This window comes from Thalassophryne amazonica, chromosome 18 (assembly GCF_902500255.1).
Source record: "Thalassophryne amazonica chromosome 18, fThaAma1.1, whole genome shotgun sequence".
NCBI lineage: Eukaryota > Metazoa > Chordata > Actinopteri > Batrachoidiformes > Batrachoididae > Thalassophryne > Thalassophryne amazonica.
The window spans coordinates 28,886,525-28,902,824 of NC_047120.1; the positions used below are offsets into that span (position 1 = coordinate 28,886,525).

Sequence of the window (16,300 nt, forward strand, 5' to 3'; positions counted from 1 at the left end):
ATACATAAGTATAAAGTGCAGTGCAACCAGGTAAACGTGCAAGTAAACATATGCAGGAAGGTGGTGGGAAAGGAAGGGGGGGTTTATTGTCAATGATTGTTTAGTGCAGTTATGGCATGCGGGAAAAAGCTCTTTGTGAGTCTTGATGTTCTGGAGTTGATAGCCCTGTAGCACTGAAAATAACGTATTATTAAAAAAAAATATATATATATATAAGTAGTTGTTTGGGTAACATTATATCCAGAATTGGCAAATTTCCAAATGTTTTAATACATCATTCACTGTTTTAAGGCACCCTTGTGCATGTAAATTGACACAAGGGGGAGCGCTGTCATTTCTCCAAAGAAGCCATACCAAGAAGCTCACCGCGGGGTTTTTTTGGGGGGGGTGGGGTGGGGGGGCTTTTTTTTTTTTTTTTTTTTTTTCCCCACTTTGTCTCATGAGCACATACATGAAACAATTGCCAACGCCAATTATCTCCAAATTCATGTAATTGGCCAACCAATTAATTGGTTTGCCACTAGTGCAACTAGTGGGTATGAATCCCAGAGCAGGCAACAAGTCTCTGGGGACCTCAGTTGATTGAGATGTAGTGTATGGGGCTGTAGTGTCTTGTTTCAAGAGGTTGAGGAACTCATCGCTGGATAAGAGTCGTGTTCCCCACATCAACCACATCTGCTTTGTCACCAAAATGTCATTTTCCTAGCATGATGTTGAACCAGACAAAGGCTGTTCTGCAACTCAAAGGTAATGATTAATAGAGACACCTAAACATGAATTTCTGGAGTTGAATCTGAGTTGTTCCCCGCCCTATGATGGTCTGACAGTCATGCAGCCTTTTAAGTCAAATGGAAACGTGGTCTGCAAAGAGAGCCAGCAACTATAACAGGCATCGGATGTCCAGTGTTACGAAGCTGTGTGAGAGTTGAACTCTGGAGAGTTGTCTCTTTGTGCACACTGGTCAGTGCATCAGATTGCATTACATTTGTAAAGAGACAGGGTGATGCTATCAGGTGATGCCTAAAAAGATACCTGAGATACAAGAAGACAGCAATTGATCCAGGTCAGGACACCCTGTATTCGCTAAATAAATGGTCCAGTGGCTAACCTTTTACACAGTATGTTGACAATACAGACCTGAAAGCTTTCATTTTTCTTTCAAACAGTTAAATATTACCCTCCAGAAAAAAAAAAAAGCTCAAATGGTTAGATTAAACATTTCCTTAAAGTGTAGGTGACATGTAATGCCATGTTTTCATTAATATTTAAGACTAAAATTAAACAGTTTGAAATTTATCCTTTCCTGGTGTGCAGTTCTTGAAGAGATAAATATTCGGATTTTGAACTGCGCGCCACTAACAACCAGGAACTTCCCGGCGTGCCGACATTGGACAAGCAGGAGGAGGAAGTGGCGTCAGCTTCGGAACCATCATCTTAATTGTCCCATTAATTTATGGATTTTTATACGCTACTGACAGCACTGTGGTTCGGGTCGGAGCTGCACCATGCTTTTGGTGTCAGTGGTTACTTTTAGCCGGCAGAATGGCAGGTGGAACGCTGACATTGACGAGCGCGCACTTGCACGGAGTCCCTGGCTTCTCCACTCCACACTGAGACAAAACTGAGGATCTTCAGATTATTTTATTGTTTTCTGGATCATGGGGTAATGTCGTCACATGCAGACTGAGACGTTATGAGGCACTGGGAGTCTTTTTCTTGCAGCACAAAGCTGCTCATTAACAGCACAGACTGGATCGATCAGCTGCGATAACCGATTACAGCTGGTGCTGGAACCTGCCACCAAAGTGGCAACAAATAGCGTTTTCTTGAACCAGGACAGAAGGAATTAAATTATTTTTCAGATGTAGTTTTGTAAAGGTGGATACATTTAAAAAAGATCTCAATGAAACGGACAGGGAAGACTATATATTTACGTCTTGTGTGAATGGTTTTAATATTTAATAATAACGTATTTAAGAAGGAAAACAGTATTTTAAAAATGGCTGATATTTTCAGGCCCTTGTCATTTTTCAGATTTGAAACTGTTTCTAAGAAAAAAAAAAATCCACACTTCCTCATCACTTTTTTCTAATTTCACAGATAGTAAAACTATTCTTTTTTTATTCAGTTGATTACAACAAAAGAGCTGGCAAAATAAAAACAATCACCAACTATAATTCTAATTACCAATATGTGTTCTGAACTCTGCCAATATCGTGACTGTTGTCAGACTGAAGCTTTTCCTCCAAAGTTTGTCATCTAACTAAGGCTCAAAGCCATAAATGCTGTGTCCCCCACAGCTGCTTCAGAAACACCTTTAGATTGGACTTAAAAAAAAAAAAAAGGAAACAAAAATCATCTTCCAGACAGGACTTTAAAAAAAAGCTCCACACTATAAAAAAAAAATCGCCGGAAAACAGCTCGACCGGGCTTGAATCAGCAGGTACTGTTCTGGTGACAACGCAGCAACAATATGGCCGCGGCTGAGGGCTAAACAGGGCTGAAATAGACCGCAGGCTTCAGACAACTGTTGTTTATCCTTCACCTGCGCACTTATCGACTTTTATTGTTCATGATTTTGCTTTCTCTTCCACAGGGCTTCTCCCTGAGTTTGACATAGTTGACCAGACCAACCCAAACTGTGTGGTGATAGGCGATGCAGCCGAAAAATTTTCTTACCAGAACCTGAACGATGCCTTCAGAGTCCTCATTGATTTGGAGAAGCCAGTGCTGTTCTCACTGGGCAAAGGGTTAGAAGGCGCTTCCTTTATCTCACATCTTTCTAGTTATTACAGGGTCAAAACTGCATAGACCATAACATGAAGTGTTTGTGATGATACACTTGTTTATTTTTTTCGTAGGAGGTACTACAAGGAGACGGATGGTTTGAAACTGGATGTAGGAGTTTATATGAAGGCTCTGGAGGTACGGTCAGTGCTTAATATGCTCATTTTTTATGATTTAAGTGGTAACCGTAGCTTGGAATAAGTAGATCATGATTGATATTAATTATTACTCTTTGTTCCCTGTAGTATGCTTGTGATTTGGAGGCTGAAGTAATCGGAAAGCCGTCACAATCCTTCTTCCAGGGTGTTCTCAATGACATGGGGCTTCAACCACATGAGGTATGTAATACTGCCAGACTTGTTGATGTGGGTTAAATTGTCATTTATTACTTTTGAACGTCACTGCGGCGTATTCTGCTGTGGCCAGATTGTGTTTTCACTGCACAGTGAAGTGAATTCTATACTTTTGAACTGCTGTGATTCCTGAGTATTCAGTTCTCACTAACAGACCAGTTCAGACAGCAGGTCTGCTGACTGTAGGTTGTAACAATATGTACAAGTACATTTGTAGTAGTATTTGCAAAAATATAAACCCACCAGTCAGCATCTGACATTTTGTATTATATGGAAAAAAAAAACTTGACTGGAAGGTAATTAGAACTCTTCTGCAAGGTAAAATGAAAATCCAATAGCTCACAGGATTGTTCACTAAAGTCTTACCTACTATTGGACCTGCAGCATTAGCCATTGTCAAATCATCAATGATTACAGGTTATGTCCGTTCCTATTTTAAACATACCTACTATTTATATTCAGCCTATTTTAAATATACCAAATTTTGAGCCATCGGTGTTGAAGAATTATAGGCCCATTTCTAAATTGTCTTTTTTTTTGTAAAATATTGGAAAAGGTTGTTGTCAATCAACTTACAACTGTTTTGGAAATCATGGACCTATGTATATGATTAGAAAGAGTCATTCCACTGAAACAGCCCTGTTACAGATGCATAACGACATTATGGCTTCTGACGCAGGAAATTGCTCACTTCCTGTTTATAACATTTAACTTCTTGTTATAATCCTTCAGACGAGCTGCGCTCTGATGCGATCCGCTGACGTCACCACTCGCTCTGTTCATATCTTGTTTACTCCACTTGACAAGCTGGATGTCGTGCTGGAGATTAGATCGCGCCACATAGCACAACATTTGTATGTGAAATATTTTTTTGAACATTTCAAAATTCTCTTTGTGCAATTGCACGCACCGGCACCCCTCTGGTGTCCTGTCTGCACCAGTTAAAGACGGGTTTACTCTCCAGCGCAACACATCACGACACAGGTCATGCTGTACAGTAGATTACCACACCCGAGACTTCATGATAGGCATCTCAGGTATGGCCCTGCATTGGTTTATCTCCTCCCAGACAGACAGGACTTTTGCTATCTCTGCTGGGGATTTTCCTCTACCTCCTCACCTTTGTCATCACTGCAAAAACTGATATTTAAGAAAGTAACAAAACGACTTGTATAAAGAAAATTCAACTTAATTTCTGTCTAAATAGAAAAATCATCTTGTCAAGCATTTTTTACATAAGAAAAAATGTATTTTTGGGGAAAATGTATCTCACTTTTTCTTAAGTTTTTCCAGCTAATATCAAGCTCTATTTAACCAGTAACAAGGAAAGGTAATGGATTTCAAATCAAAGGAACAAGATTGTTTTCCTTATTTTAAGATGGAGGCTAATCTTAACATAAGAATTCTGTCAAGTTTTAAGGCACATTCTGATTATTCATTGCCTAGGCATTTTTCTAGTTTTGAGAATTCTAACCAAGTAAATTTTTCTCACCCCATTTGCACATTTTTTTGCTTAATACAAGACAATTTGGCTAGATTTCGGATTATTTTGCTTATTTTGAAAGGGACAGTTTTTGCAGTGATGCGATGTCCCTCAAGGTTTTTTTTTTTGGATTCAGCTGTTGGCACTTTTGAGAAATGGTTTCACCTCAGCCTAATAAGCCTTGCTAGATTCATTTGGTGTTATATCTTTAACTGCAGAGCCTAGAATGTGCACGGCCATATCTGCTGCCCTTTCTAAAACCTTTAATTGCACCGATAGCTTTTTAAAACGGAGGCAGCGGTTTTACTTTTCTTGAGAGGAAATTCCTTTTTATTGAGTCACTTATTGTCCCATGAAATTAAAACCAGTCCGCATCTGCAGTGGCAGTCAGTTCTCTCTGAAACTATTGCTATTGTTTTCACTCTTATTTGGTATTCATGAACTCATATTCCTAATTCACTTCTTAGTAGAAATGAATTCAGATGTTTTACCTTTGGTGAACGTGACTGTTTAAAAGGCTACATAATATTTTCTGTAACTGCCTGATACTTTAAAATCTGGGTGTGCCAGTGCTGTGCTTGGTGGGCACGCTTTGAGCCAGTTTTGTGGTTTGATTTGTTTTTGGATAAAGACACATTCCATCACACATTTGTTTCACAAACATGCAAAACCAGATACACCAGTTCAAATGTAATAGGAGCCCTTCTGTCTGGTGCTGGTTTTAGTTTCAGGAGCACAGTTAGTGAAATGAGTTCACGAGTCCTCCTTGACTTGTGTCATGCCTGAGTCTGCATCAGTCTTCCTCTTTCTTAAACCCTTTACCAAACAGCGGTTTATGGTCTATGTAACACATATAAACACATTCATATGTGACAAGCCTCATGCTGGAGCAACATCATTTCCACACACATCATCTACAGAATTCATACCCTCACTTTCTTTATGATCTTTACTTGCAGGCGCTGATGATTGGCGATGATCTTGTAAATGATGTAGGCGGGGCCCAGCACTGCGGAATGAAAGGCATACAAGTCAGGACGGGCAAATACAGGTTAGTGTTGATGCCAAATTCTGTTTCGAGTCCACTAATGTTCTGAGCAACATCTTACCAAGTATATTTGTCTAGTTTCTAGTCAAAATATCTGATATACACTTAATGTAAGACACAATCACTTAAGTAAATTTTCAGTAATGCTGCGTTTACACATAATAACGACAAGTTATGAATGCCACAAAGTATACATTCTTGGCCGCTGATCACGAATGTGATGATTTGAGGCAGAGGCCTCAGGTGTCCTCAGGAGCTGCTGTAACCTGTTACCACATGTTACGATTAATGGCACGTGTTGCTGGGGAATTATTAAGAACCATTACCATCCTGCGTGATGTTGGAAGATAGGGTGGATCTTTTAGGAAGCCATATCCATAAGTTAGAACAGCTTCTTAGCTCAGTGGAGTTAGATGTTATGGACACTCCAGATGAGGTTAGTGTTGTGCCAGCTAGCGTGCCCATTAGCATCAGCCTTGAAACGCTGGCTGTGGAGGATGGCTTTCAGACTGTGGCAAGGCAGAGGAAGCCCCGTAGGGCTTGGTGCCTGGTTGTGGTACCCCGATCACACTCGCCACTGCAAACTGTAAATCGGTTCTCCCCCTTGGATTTGCCTGATGTGAATTCTCTGACCCCATGAGTGACTTCGACTCCTGTCTCCAGGCTGAAACGCCGGACTTTAGTGATAGGGGATTCTATCAAAGTCAGGTTACAGACGCCGGGTGACGTTAAATGTATTCCTGGGGCCAGAGCGCCCAACATTGCCTCCCATCTTAGGGTGCTGACGCTGCAGAAGGGAAGGCAGACTAAGGAACATGACATGAGATATAGTCACATAGTTATTCACTTCGGCACCAATGATGTCAGGATGAAGCACTCAGAGGTCACAAAAATGGACATAGAGAGGACTTGTGACCTTGCCAGAAAGATGTGTCAGCATTGATTAATAGTCTCTGGTCTCCTCCCCTCCTGGGGTAATGATGAGGCGTTTAGCAGGCTGACATTGTTAAATAGGTGGCTGGCGCAATTTTGTAGACAGCAAGGCTATAGCTTTATCAGGGCTGTGAAAACTCCACGAATCCGCGGGATTCTGAGGATTTCATCATGGGGAGGGGGGGTGGGGTGTTGGGATGTACTGTTTAATCGTGAACATCACTGAGTTTTTAAAATGCTTATCGCAAAGCGTTCTTTTTTATGACATCGTGTAAGTTTTATAAGTCAGCGGACACTGATCTGTGTGTTACAGATACAAATCAGTTTCCTCGGATCCGCGGAGTTTCGCGGAGGAAAACTGCCACTCGAAGTGTAGCTGTTACGACAGTAAAGCAGGACTGGTTGGTTGCTGCGGCGACGCTGTGTTGCTCCTGTGCGGCGCTTAAGCTAAACTTAGCATGTGGACATCCCAAACTTTTAGAGCTTTCAAGTTTTTAAAATAAGATTTGTGCAGCATGTCTGTGTCACGGACCGACGTCGCAGAGAGAGAGGATGGCAAGAAAGACTGTTTGAGCAAGTCTTATTAGGACAAGAATCCATGGAATCGTTGCTGGCTTCATCAACACATCTGAAAGATAAAAGAAACGGGAAAAGTGAACTGTGTTCTCTCAGGAAACACGGTAAGAATTTTTTATCTCCCTGGAAAATAAACATTCTGTTGTTCAAACAGGATTTTAGGCAAGATTATGTGACTTTTTTCACTAATCTAGACTTTGACATTGTGGCTTTGAATGGATTTAGGCTGCATGAATTTACACAAGAATATAAGTGACTTTTTACTATAAGGTATGTTACTGATATTTTACCATGATTTTCCAAATATTCTACAAGCTTTTTCTGTTCTTTTCAGTCTTCATGAATTTCATGTAGTTTAATTGTTCTGAGTTATTGCATAATTTGGTTTACAATTAAAAGGAAAATCATTCCAGGTCCTGCTTCCACGTCATATTCTGTTATTTCAACATCATCATTGACAGATCAAATAAAAGGTTGAATGTAGGATCATTTAAATATGTATTAATTTTGAGAATTGTTCTTCCAGGAGATGCTGAAAAAGTATCATTAGATAAGAATTTAATTGTGGGGCTCCACAGGGCCCTAGACCCCAGCTCCTGGGGAGCTGTACTCCCCCCGCAAATTTTCCTCGGATTTCACAATTTTCATTTCACAGCCCTGCTTTATTGATAACCGGCCTTCGTTCTGGGACCGCCTTGGCTTCCTGATGCCAGACAGCCTCCACCCTAAACCACCACCCTAACCACCCCCTAAACCCAAACAGTCCAACTGTCAGCCCCACTGAGGTCCTTAGTCTGGGTCTCATTAACATAAGATCACTATCCTCAAAATCAGTGACTACGTTTACATGCAGCCAATAACCCTTTCATAACTGGAATATTAGCAATAACCTGGTTGCGCACGGCCATGTAAACACCTGCAAAAACCCAAATATGCTCATATTCCGGTTTTTAAAAACCCGAATATACTCATATTCCGGTTTTTAAAAACCCGAATAAGACCCCTGGGTTACTCCTTTTCTAAAAGTGAATAAGTGGGAGAAAGAAATGAGAATCGTCCTCCGTTCCGTTGCTCCAAACGCTGCGCCACCGAGTCAAGTTAGAAAGATAGAGTCCGTTAAATTGCCGTTTAAATCAAATGACAGCTCTTTCCAAACGTTATAATACAAACAATAACCTGCAATCGATCAAAATATTTTGGTTTGTTTTTTTCCTCCCAAAATGAGACATTCTGGCTGACGTGCAGCAGCCCAAGACTGTATGGCTGCAGACCTGCAGACTCCAGCAGCCAGCTGAGCTCAGCTCAGACGTATGGAGTGACATCGATGCTGTTAATGCATGAAAGGAAATGCTTTTGACAAAAACTACAGGGTTTTTTTCTATGCATGTCCAGAGATCAAGGATCCAGTGACCAATTTCATATTTATTTACTTTAAGACTCAATAAAATGTTAACATAGAAAACCTGTAAAGCCTACTTGTAGCAGACAGAAAATTCACAGGAGGTATCGATAAGGAATCAGATTGATAAGCGGAATCGGTAATGGTATCGATATCGATAAAATGCGATAAGCTGCAATTTATGTATGATCCGACTAGTCGACTAATCACAAAATAATCGTTGACTAGTCGACTATCAAAAGTCGTTTGTAGCAGCTCTAGAGCAAACAATCCCAAGAACATGGAAGACAGTGAACGGGGAAGATGTAAGGGCGCACGGACAGCGGGAGACCACACAGCTGACCCCCACATGCATGAGGGAGACACCACGGATACACGCACACACGCACACACGACAGAGACCCACACTGATGACAACAAGCACAAACAGTGACACACATGGAAGATGTAAACACCGGGAGCGTGCACACACCAGACTCGCACATGAACCGGGGGCCTGTCCACACACACACACACACACCAGACATGAACAAGGAGCACACACACACATTTGCAGCAGGTGGCTTAGTGGTTAGCACTGTTGCCTCACAGCGAGAAGGTCATGGGTTCAGTTCCCACCTGTGGCCTTTCTGTGTGGAGTTTGCATGTTTGCGTGGGTTTACTTGGGGTGCTCCGGCTTCCTCCCACATCCAAAGACATGCAGGTTAGGTGGATTGGAATCTTTAAATTGTCCATAGGTGTGCGAGTTTGTGTGACTGTGTTTGTTTGTCTGTATGTGGCCCTGCGACAGACTGACGTCCTGTCCTGTCCTGGGTGTACCCCGCCTCGCGCTCTATGACTGCTGGTATATATATATATGGACCAACCCACAACTACCCCCCCCCAACACACGAAACCTATGTCAATGCACAGAGAATAAACACGGAACTCAAACAGAATGAAGTGTTGACATGAATACTCCATAAAGGAACTGATGAGCAAACAATCCCAAGAACACGGAAGACCGTGAACGGGGAAGATGTAAGGGCGCACGGACAGCGGGAGACCACACAGCTGACCCCCACATGGATGGAGACACCACAGATACAATCCCACACACGACAAAGACCCACACGAATGACAACAAGCACAGACAGACACACAGAAGACATACACACCGGGGTGTGCACACACACCAGACCCACGCATGAACCGGGGGTGCACCCACATACACACCAGACATGAACATGGAACATACACATATACCCGACAAGACCCACGGTTCCAGACACATACATACCATGACACAAAGCTTCACGGGAGACAGACCAGAACTACACACATGCAAAAATGGCACAGAGACAAATAAATACACAATGCCTGGACCGACCCACAACAACTTCAGATTGTTTTAATCTTTCGTTTTTAGCAAACAGCACAGCAGCTTAAAAATTTTATAGTACCCCCCAGTCATCTCGGATATAACTCAAACCAAGATTTAACAATATCAGGATTTAACGACACTTAAGACTTGATACCACAACTTATCAATGTTTTTAAGATGAAACACCTACAAATAAATCCTTATATCTCACTGAAATTTTACTTGTGAAGTCATTCTGTCATATATTAAGTGCTATTTACATTTTAGACTACATTCACTAAAGATTTTTTTTAATTCATGGAAAAATCTCACTTTGAGCTAAAGTTTCCAGTATTATTAGGCAGTGTGATGTCTTCAACAGCTTAAAAATCTTATGGCAAATTATAAAAGCTTATTTCATCTCTAATATGACTGAACTTACCAGGACTCTTTCACTTAAATTTTAACTTTTATTTATTTATTTATTTTATTTTATTTTTTTTTTACTGATATTTTGCTTAAGCAGTTATCATATATTGAGTGTAGAGTAAATGTTTCCCACAAATTAGACAAATTCACTTAAGCTATTTCTTAGTTAACTGAGAAAACTCGCGTTGAGCTACATTTTACTTTTATTAAGGAGTGTTCTATCTTTAACAAGTAAAAGTAGCTGACATTTTTCAAGGGTGGTTATAAATTAAGCAATGGGTTGGAATCGTGTGTGTGATTCCAGAATGTTTTTAGAGCCTTAGACCTCAACAAATTTTAGAAGAGGAACTCATGCCTTTTATTTCCTGTTAATTATGTAATTGTTAATGTTGATTTACTGTCTTAATGTATTTATAAATTGTTTAGGTTGTTGTTATATACACACACTATTACTATTTTATTATTACTTCTGTTTTGTCATTTGATTATTAAATGGACCACAATGGAAATAAGTGTCTTCACTTTGTTCTGTCATCCATGTGTTTTTAACATATTTATAATTAAATGTGCTTACATTCATGCTTTTAATATAAAGATGATTTACTGCCCCCTGCTGGAAAGGCATGTGAGTCCAAGATATAATTAGCAACATTAGCTAATATTCGTAGCTTCTCCAAAACTATTAGTTTTATCAGTGTTCTGTTTTTGCAGCGTTCACCCTTGACCCAAAATACATAAGCATGCAAAACGGCAAATGTCAGCTCCTCCCAGTTTTTGCATGATCGAAGCCGTACACACACACACACACACACACACACACACACACACACACACACACACACACACACACACACACACACAGAGGCCACTTGGCTATTATAATATAGACTATCTAAAGACAAGTCCTTATACAGTATCTTACAAAAATTTTACTTCGGTGGTTGTCTTATATTGGGTATAGATGCATTTTTGTTTATAAACTAGACATTCACTTAAGAATTTTTGAAATTAGCTGATAAAACTGTCATGAGATTTATTTTACTTGTATTAGGGAGTGTTATATGAGTTTAAAAAGCTTCTTTCGTGTCAGGTGAATATGATTCAAAAGCTTATTTTGTGTCATGTGAATATGATTCAAAACCAGATCTTTCTAAGACTTTCTCTGCACAGGAATTTTAAGATGTATTATCTAAAGACAAGTCCTGCCATCACCCTTAGATGAATGAAATAAGCAGATATAAAAAATGAATGAAGTCCTTACAGCTTACTGAAATTTGACCAAAGTAATTGTGTCTTATGTGTAGACTGGATATTTTGATGAGAAATAGGCAAATATGAGTGAATGTTGTCAACTGTGCAAGTGTGATTTTGATATACGTACCCATGCCACCAAACGACTGGTTTCAGAGGTTTAATGTAAAGGTTGCATTAACGCCTACCATCTTTTTGGTTTGGTCTGGTTTGTAGTAGTTAACAGACAATCTCAATATTTAGGATTTTATTAACCTTTTATTGTCAAATATGCTTTGAGCAACATTGTATAATCAGAAAATGTGTGCACTATTGCCACAAGAGGACGCCCTTACGCCACTTGTGCACATAATCACCCTCCCGAACATGCAAGACAAGCCCTTCATTCTACATACAGTCTACCAGATTTGTTGGTTTAATTGAGAAAGTGTCCCAAATATAACTTTATTCACTCCACATGCTGAAAACATGTCTCACCCACAACGACATAGCCAGTGAAGGATTTATGGTCCCCAATCTGGAGGTTACTGGGACGCCCTTCTTATGTTGTAATTACACTCCCATATGGTTGATTATTTTAAAAGAAATATGTTGCATTTATGGTTGGGAGAAATGAGAAAACAGACTGGGTGTAGGAGGGGTCGCTGTATACCTTAGCTTTAAGTTTTATGTCTTTACTTAGCATATTTTTGGAAAGGGTGACCAGTTCTCAAATATTTTAAATACTTTTTTTATACACTTGAGGCACTCCTTCTGGAAAGCCTTTTTTAAATGTCCCACCACTGTGTGCATACCATGTGTGATGTGGTGTCATCTTTGCACGCTTGTGAAAATAACACATTCATCAACAATACATGTTAGACACTCGATACTTACACTGGGAAAAGATCAGCTCATTTGATTTTAAGGTTGTCTGGTGCATATTTGAATACTGGTGAGGATGAAGTGATCCGTCTTGTGAACGTGATCACTCTTGAAGAATCTCATGAAGAATGCATTATAGATACTTGATACTTACATGATAGATAAATTTAGGTTGTGTTTTTGTTTTGTAGATATAATTGAATATTAATGAGGGTGAACTGATATGTTCTGTGACATGGTAATACCTGAAGAATAATACATGGTAGGTGATTAATATTTGCCTAATTGATGCTTCCTAAGGAGCAGATGAGCCAATTACGTTTTAAGGTGATTTGATGCATATATTTGCAGATTAATGAGGACGAAGGGATGTGTTTTGTGAACATAATGAAGCATGAAAAATAAATGACAGGCACTTAATACGTACACAAGTGATACATCCGGGAGAGCAGATGAGCTGATTAAATTATGAGGTTGTTAACCTCCGCCAACAAAGTTGGAGAAGGTTATGTTTTTGCCCCTGTTTGTTTGAACAGGCCACAATTTTTCATATATTATTATGAAAACTTACTTAAGATTTATATCCTGATGAGCAAGAACTGATTCAATTCAAGCAAAGTCAGGAAAAATCTTGGAAAATTTAAAAAATCCCCATGTTTAACATTGAACAAATTTTAAAAAAATTCATACCTCTGTTAAAATAGATCAAATTTCTCTCATATTTGGATGTTATGTAGGATGGTATAGTTTATTGACAACACCATTTCATGTATATTTGACATTATATCTTATACAAACGTGCCCCAATCACTGTCATATTTGAAAGTGAGGTGCAGACTGGCACTCACTATCACCTGACAAAGTTTGATCCGGATCTGATCCAGATTGCAGATTTTGTGGCCATTCAAATTTAACATTGGAAACCCAATTTAATGTATATTTTACATTATGTCTTAATCAAACATGCCCCAATCATTCTCATATTTGAAAGTGAGGTGCAGACTGGCACTCGCTATCGTCTGACAAAGTTTGATCTGGCTCTGATCCAGATTATAGATTTTGTGGCCATTCAAATTTAACATTGGAAACCCAATTTAATGTATATTTTACATTATGTCTTAATCAAACGTGCCCCAATCACTCTCATATTTGAAAGTGAGGTGCAGACTGGCACTCACTGTTGCCTCTCAAAGTTTGATCTTGATCTGACCCGGATTGTGGATTTTATGGACATTTGAATTTAATATTGAAAAGCCCATTTGGGGTACATTTTGCATTCTGTCTCAATCAAAAGTGCCTCAGTCAGTCTCATTTGTGACACTGAGGTGCAAACTGGCACTCTCAATGAGTAGTCTAAGTTTGATCAACATCTGATATTGCGGATTTAGCAGATATTTGATTTTAACATTAAAAAGCCCTTTCGGTCTATATTTTGTATTATATATTTTAGTTTGTGAAAAGCCACTTCTAACAGGACTTTCACCTTGAAAATGTTTTCCAAGGTAAAAATTTGTGGAATTGGAGGTTTGCACAAACTAGAGCGCAGTGCTCTAGTTTGGTGTATGTATTGCATACATTTACATGTTAATGAGGATAAAACAATATGTCTTATGAACATGACTAGCCGATTACCCGCTACAGGGTGGGTTTGATTCACAGGCTGAAATGAAAACTTTATTTTTACCAACAAAGTTGTCACCTCCCACCTATCCTGGAATCCAGAGAACTGTTAGGGTGCAACTACAGCTGCCTCAAGAAGAGACAGCTACTACTACTACTAATAAGACTACTACTACTTACAAAAATGAAGAGGTAAAAAGTTCAAAGGAAAAAGAAGAGAATAGAAAAGTATGACACCAACCTTTTAGCAAATTTGCCAATGATAATGCAGTACAAAAATGTCTGTCCCCTAAACTGCTACTAGTGCAGACAAACAGTGATATTTAGGAAGTGAAATGAAGTTTATAGGATTTACAGAAAGTGTTCAGTAATTCTTTAAACAAAATTAGGCAAGTGCATAAATTTGGGCACCCCAACAGAAAAAAATACATCAATATTTAGTAGAGCCTCCTTTTGCAGAAATAACAGCCTCTAAACACTTCCTATAGCTTCCAATGAGAGTCTGGATTCTGGTTGAAGGTATTTTGGACCATTCTTCTTTACAAAACATCAGGTTTGTTGGTTTCTGAACATGGACAGCCCGCTTAAAATCACACCACAGATTTTCAAAAATATTCAGGTCTGGGGACTGAGATGGCCATTCCAGAACGTTTCTACTTGTTCCTCTGCATGAATGCCTTAGTAGATTTTGAGCAGTGTTTAGGGTTGTTGTCTTGTTGAAAGATCCAGCCCCGGCACATCTTCAATTTTGTCACTGATTCATGAACATTGTTCTCAAGAATCTGATATTGACTGGAATCCATGTGACCCTCAACTTTAACAAGATTCCCAGTACCTACACTGGTCACACAGCCACACAGCATGATGGAACCACCTCCAAATTTTACTGTAGGTAGCAAGTGTTTTTCTTGAATGCTATATTCTTTTTCTGCCATGAATACCACCCCTTGTTATGTCCAAATAACTCAATTTTAGTTTCATCAGACCACAGCACCTTATTCCAAAATGAAGCTGGCTTGTCCAAATGTGCTTTAGCATACCTCAAGCAACTCTGTTTGTGGCATGTACACAGAAAAGGTTTCCTCTGCATTACAGCATCATACAGCATGTCCTTGTGCAAAGTGCACTGTATAGTTGAACGATGCACAGAGACACTATCTGCAGCAGGATCATGTTGTAGGTCTTTGGAGGAGGTCTGTGGGTTGACTATGACTGTTCTCACCATCCTTCAGTTCAGCTTATGAGATTTTTCTTGGCCTGCCACTTCGGGCCTTAACTAGTACTGTGCCTGTGGTCTTCGTTTTCCTCACAGTGGAAACTGACAGCTGAAATCTCTGAGATAGCTTTTTGTATTCTTCCCCTAAACCATGATGCTGAACAATCTTTGTTTTCAGGTCATTTGAGAGTTGTTTAGAGGCTCCCATGTTTCCACTTATTAGAAGAGATGCAAAGAGGGGAAACATTTGCAAATGGCCTTTATCATGAAATACCCTTTTTCATGACTGGATTCACCTGTGTAAGGAGGTCAAGGGTCAGTGAGCTTACCAAACCAATTTTGTGTTCCAGTAATTAGTGCTAAATGTATTCAAATCAATAAAATGACAAGGCAGTGACATTTATGCACCTGTCCAATTTTGTTTAAATAATCATTGCACTCTTTCTGTAAATGGAAACTTCATTTCACTTCTCAAATATCAGTGTGTTTGTCTGCTATATGATATATTTAACTGAAATTTCTGATCCAGACAACCAATGATTTATAAAGGAAAATCATGAAAATGATCAGGGGTGCCCAAAGGTTTGCATACAGCTGTATGTAGAAGGCCATTGTTGTATCTGGATATATCATATTAATAGCCATAATATTAAGTACATGATAACCAGAAACAAATACTTGAAGTGCGTGTACCTCAGCACACTATCTCAGTTAATGTACTTGTCTACTGTCCACGATGCTTTGGAGGACATGAACCACCTTGATCCCAGTATTGCTGCCATCTGTGCCATGGAGTTATATGCGCCATAATGGGCTTCGCTGCTGGGAATTGGCATGTATGTCTCAGTCACGTAACCAAAGAATGCTGAGTAATCTGTTTGAGCATCAGCTGGCCTTAATCCTGTCATCAACAGCGCACACAGTGCACTCTGTAAAATCTGTCCCCCGTGTTCAGTTATTCACATGCATGTAATAGCTATACGTGTCAGCGGGTTCGAC

At 39.6% G+C, this 16,300-nt stretch overlaps 1 protein-coding gene across 1 annotated transcript in view; it reads left to right on the plus strand.

The window, feature by feature from the left end:
- lhpp (phospholysine phosphohistidine inorganic pyrophosphate phosphatase) overlaps positions 1-16,300 on the plus strand; it is a 101,990-nt gene that overhangs the window by 15,512 nt on the left and 70,178 nt on the right. Inside the window, exons 3-6 of the mRNA XM_034194381.1 lie at positions 2,597-2,750; positions 2,862-2,925; positions 3,033-3,125; positions 5,583-5,674. Of these exons, the coding sequence (XP_034050272.1) occupies positions 2,597-2,750; positions 2,862-2,925; positions 3,033-3,125; positions 5,583-5,674 (403 nt within the window). The remainder of the gene's footprint in view (positions 1-2,596; positions 2,751-2,861; positions 2,926-3,032; positions 3,126-5,582; positions 5,675-16,300) is intronic.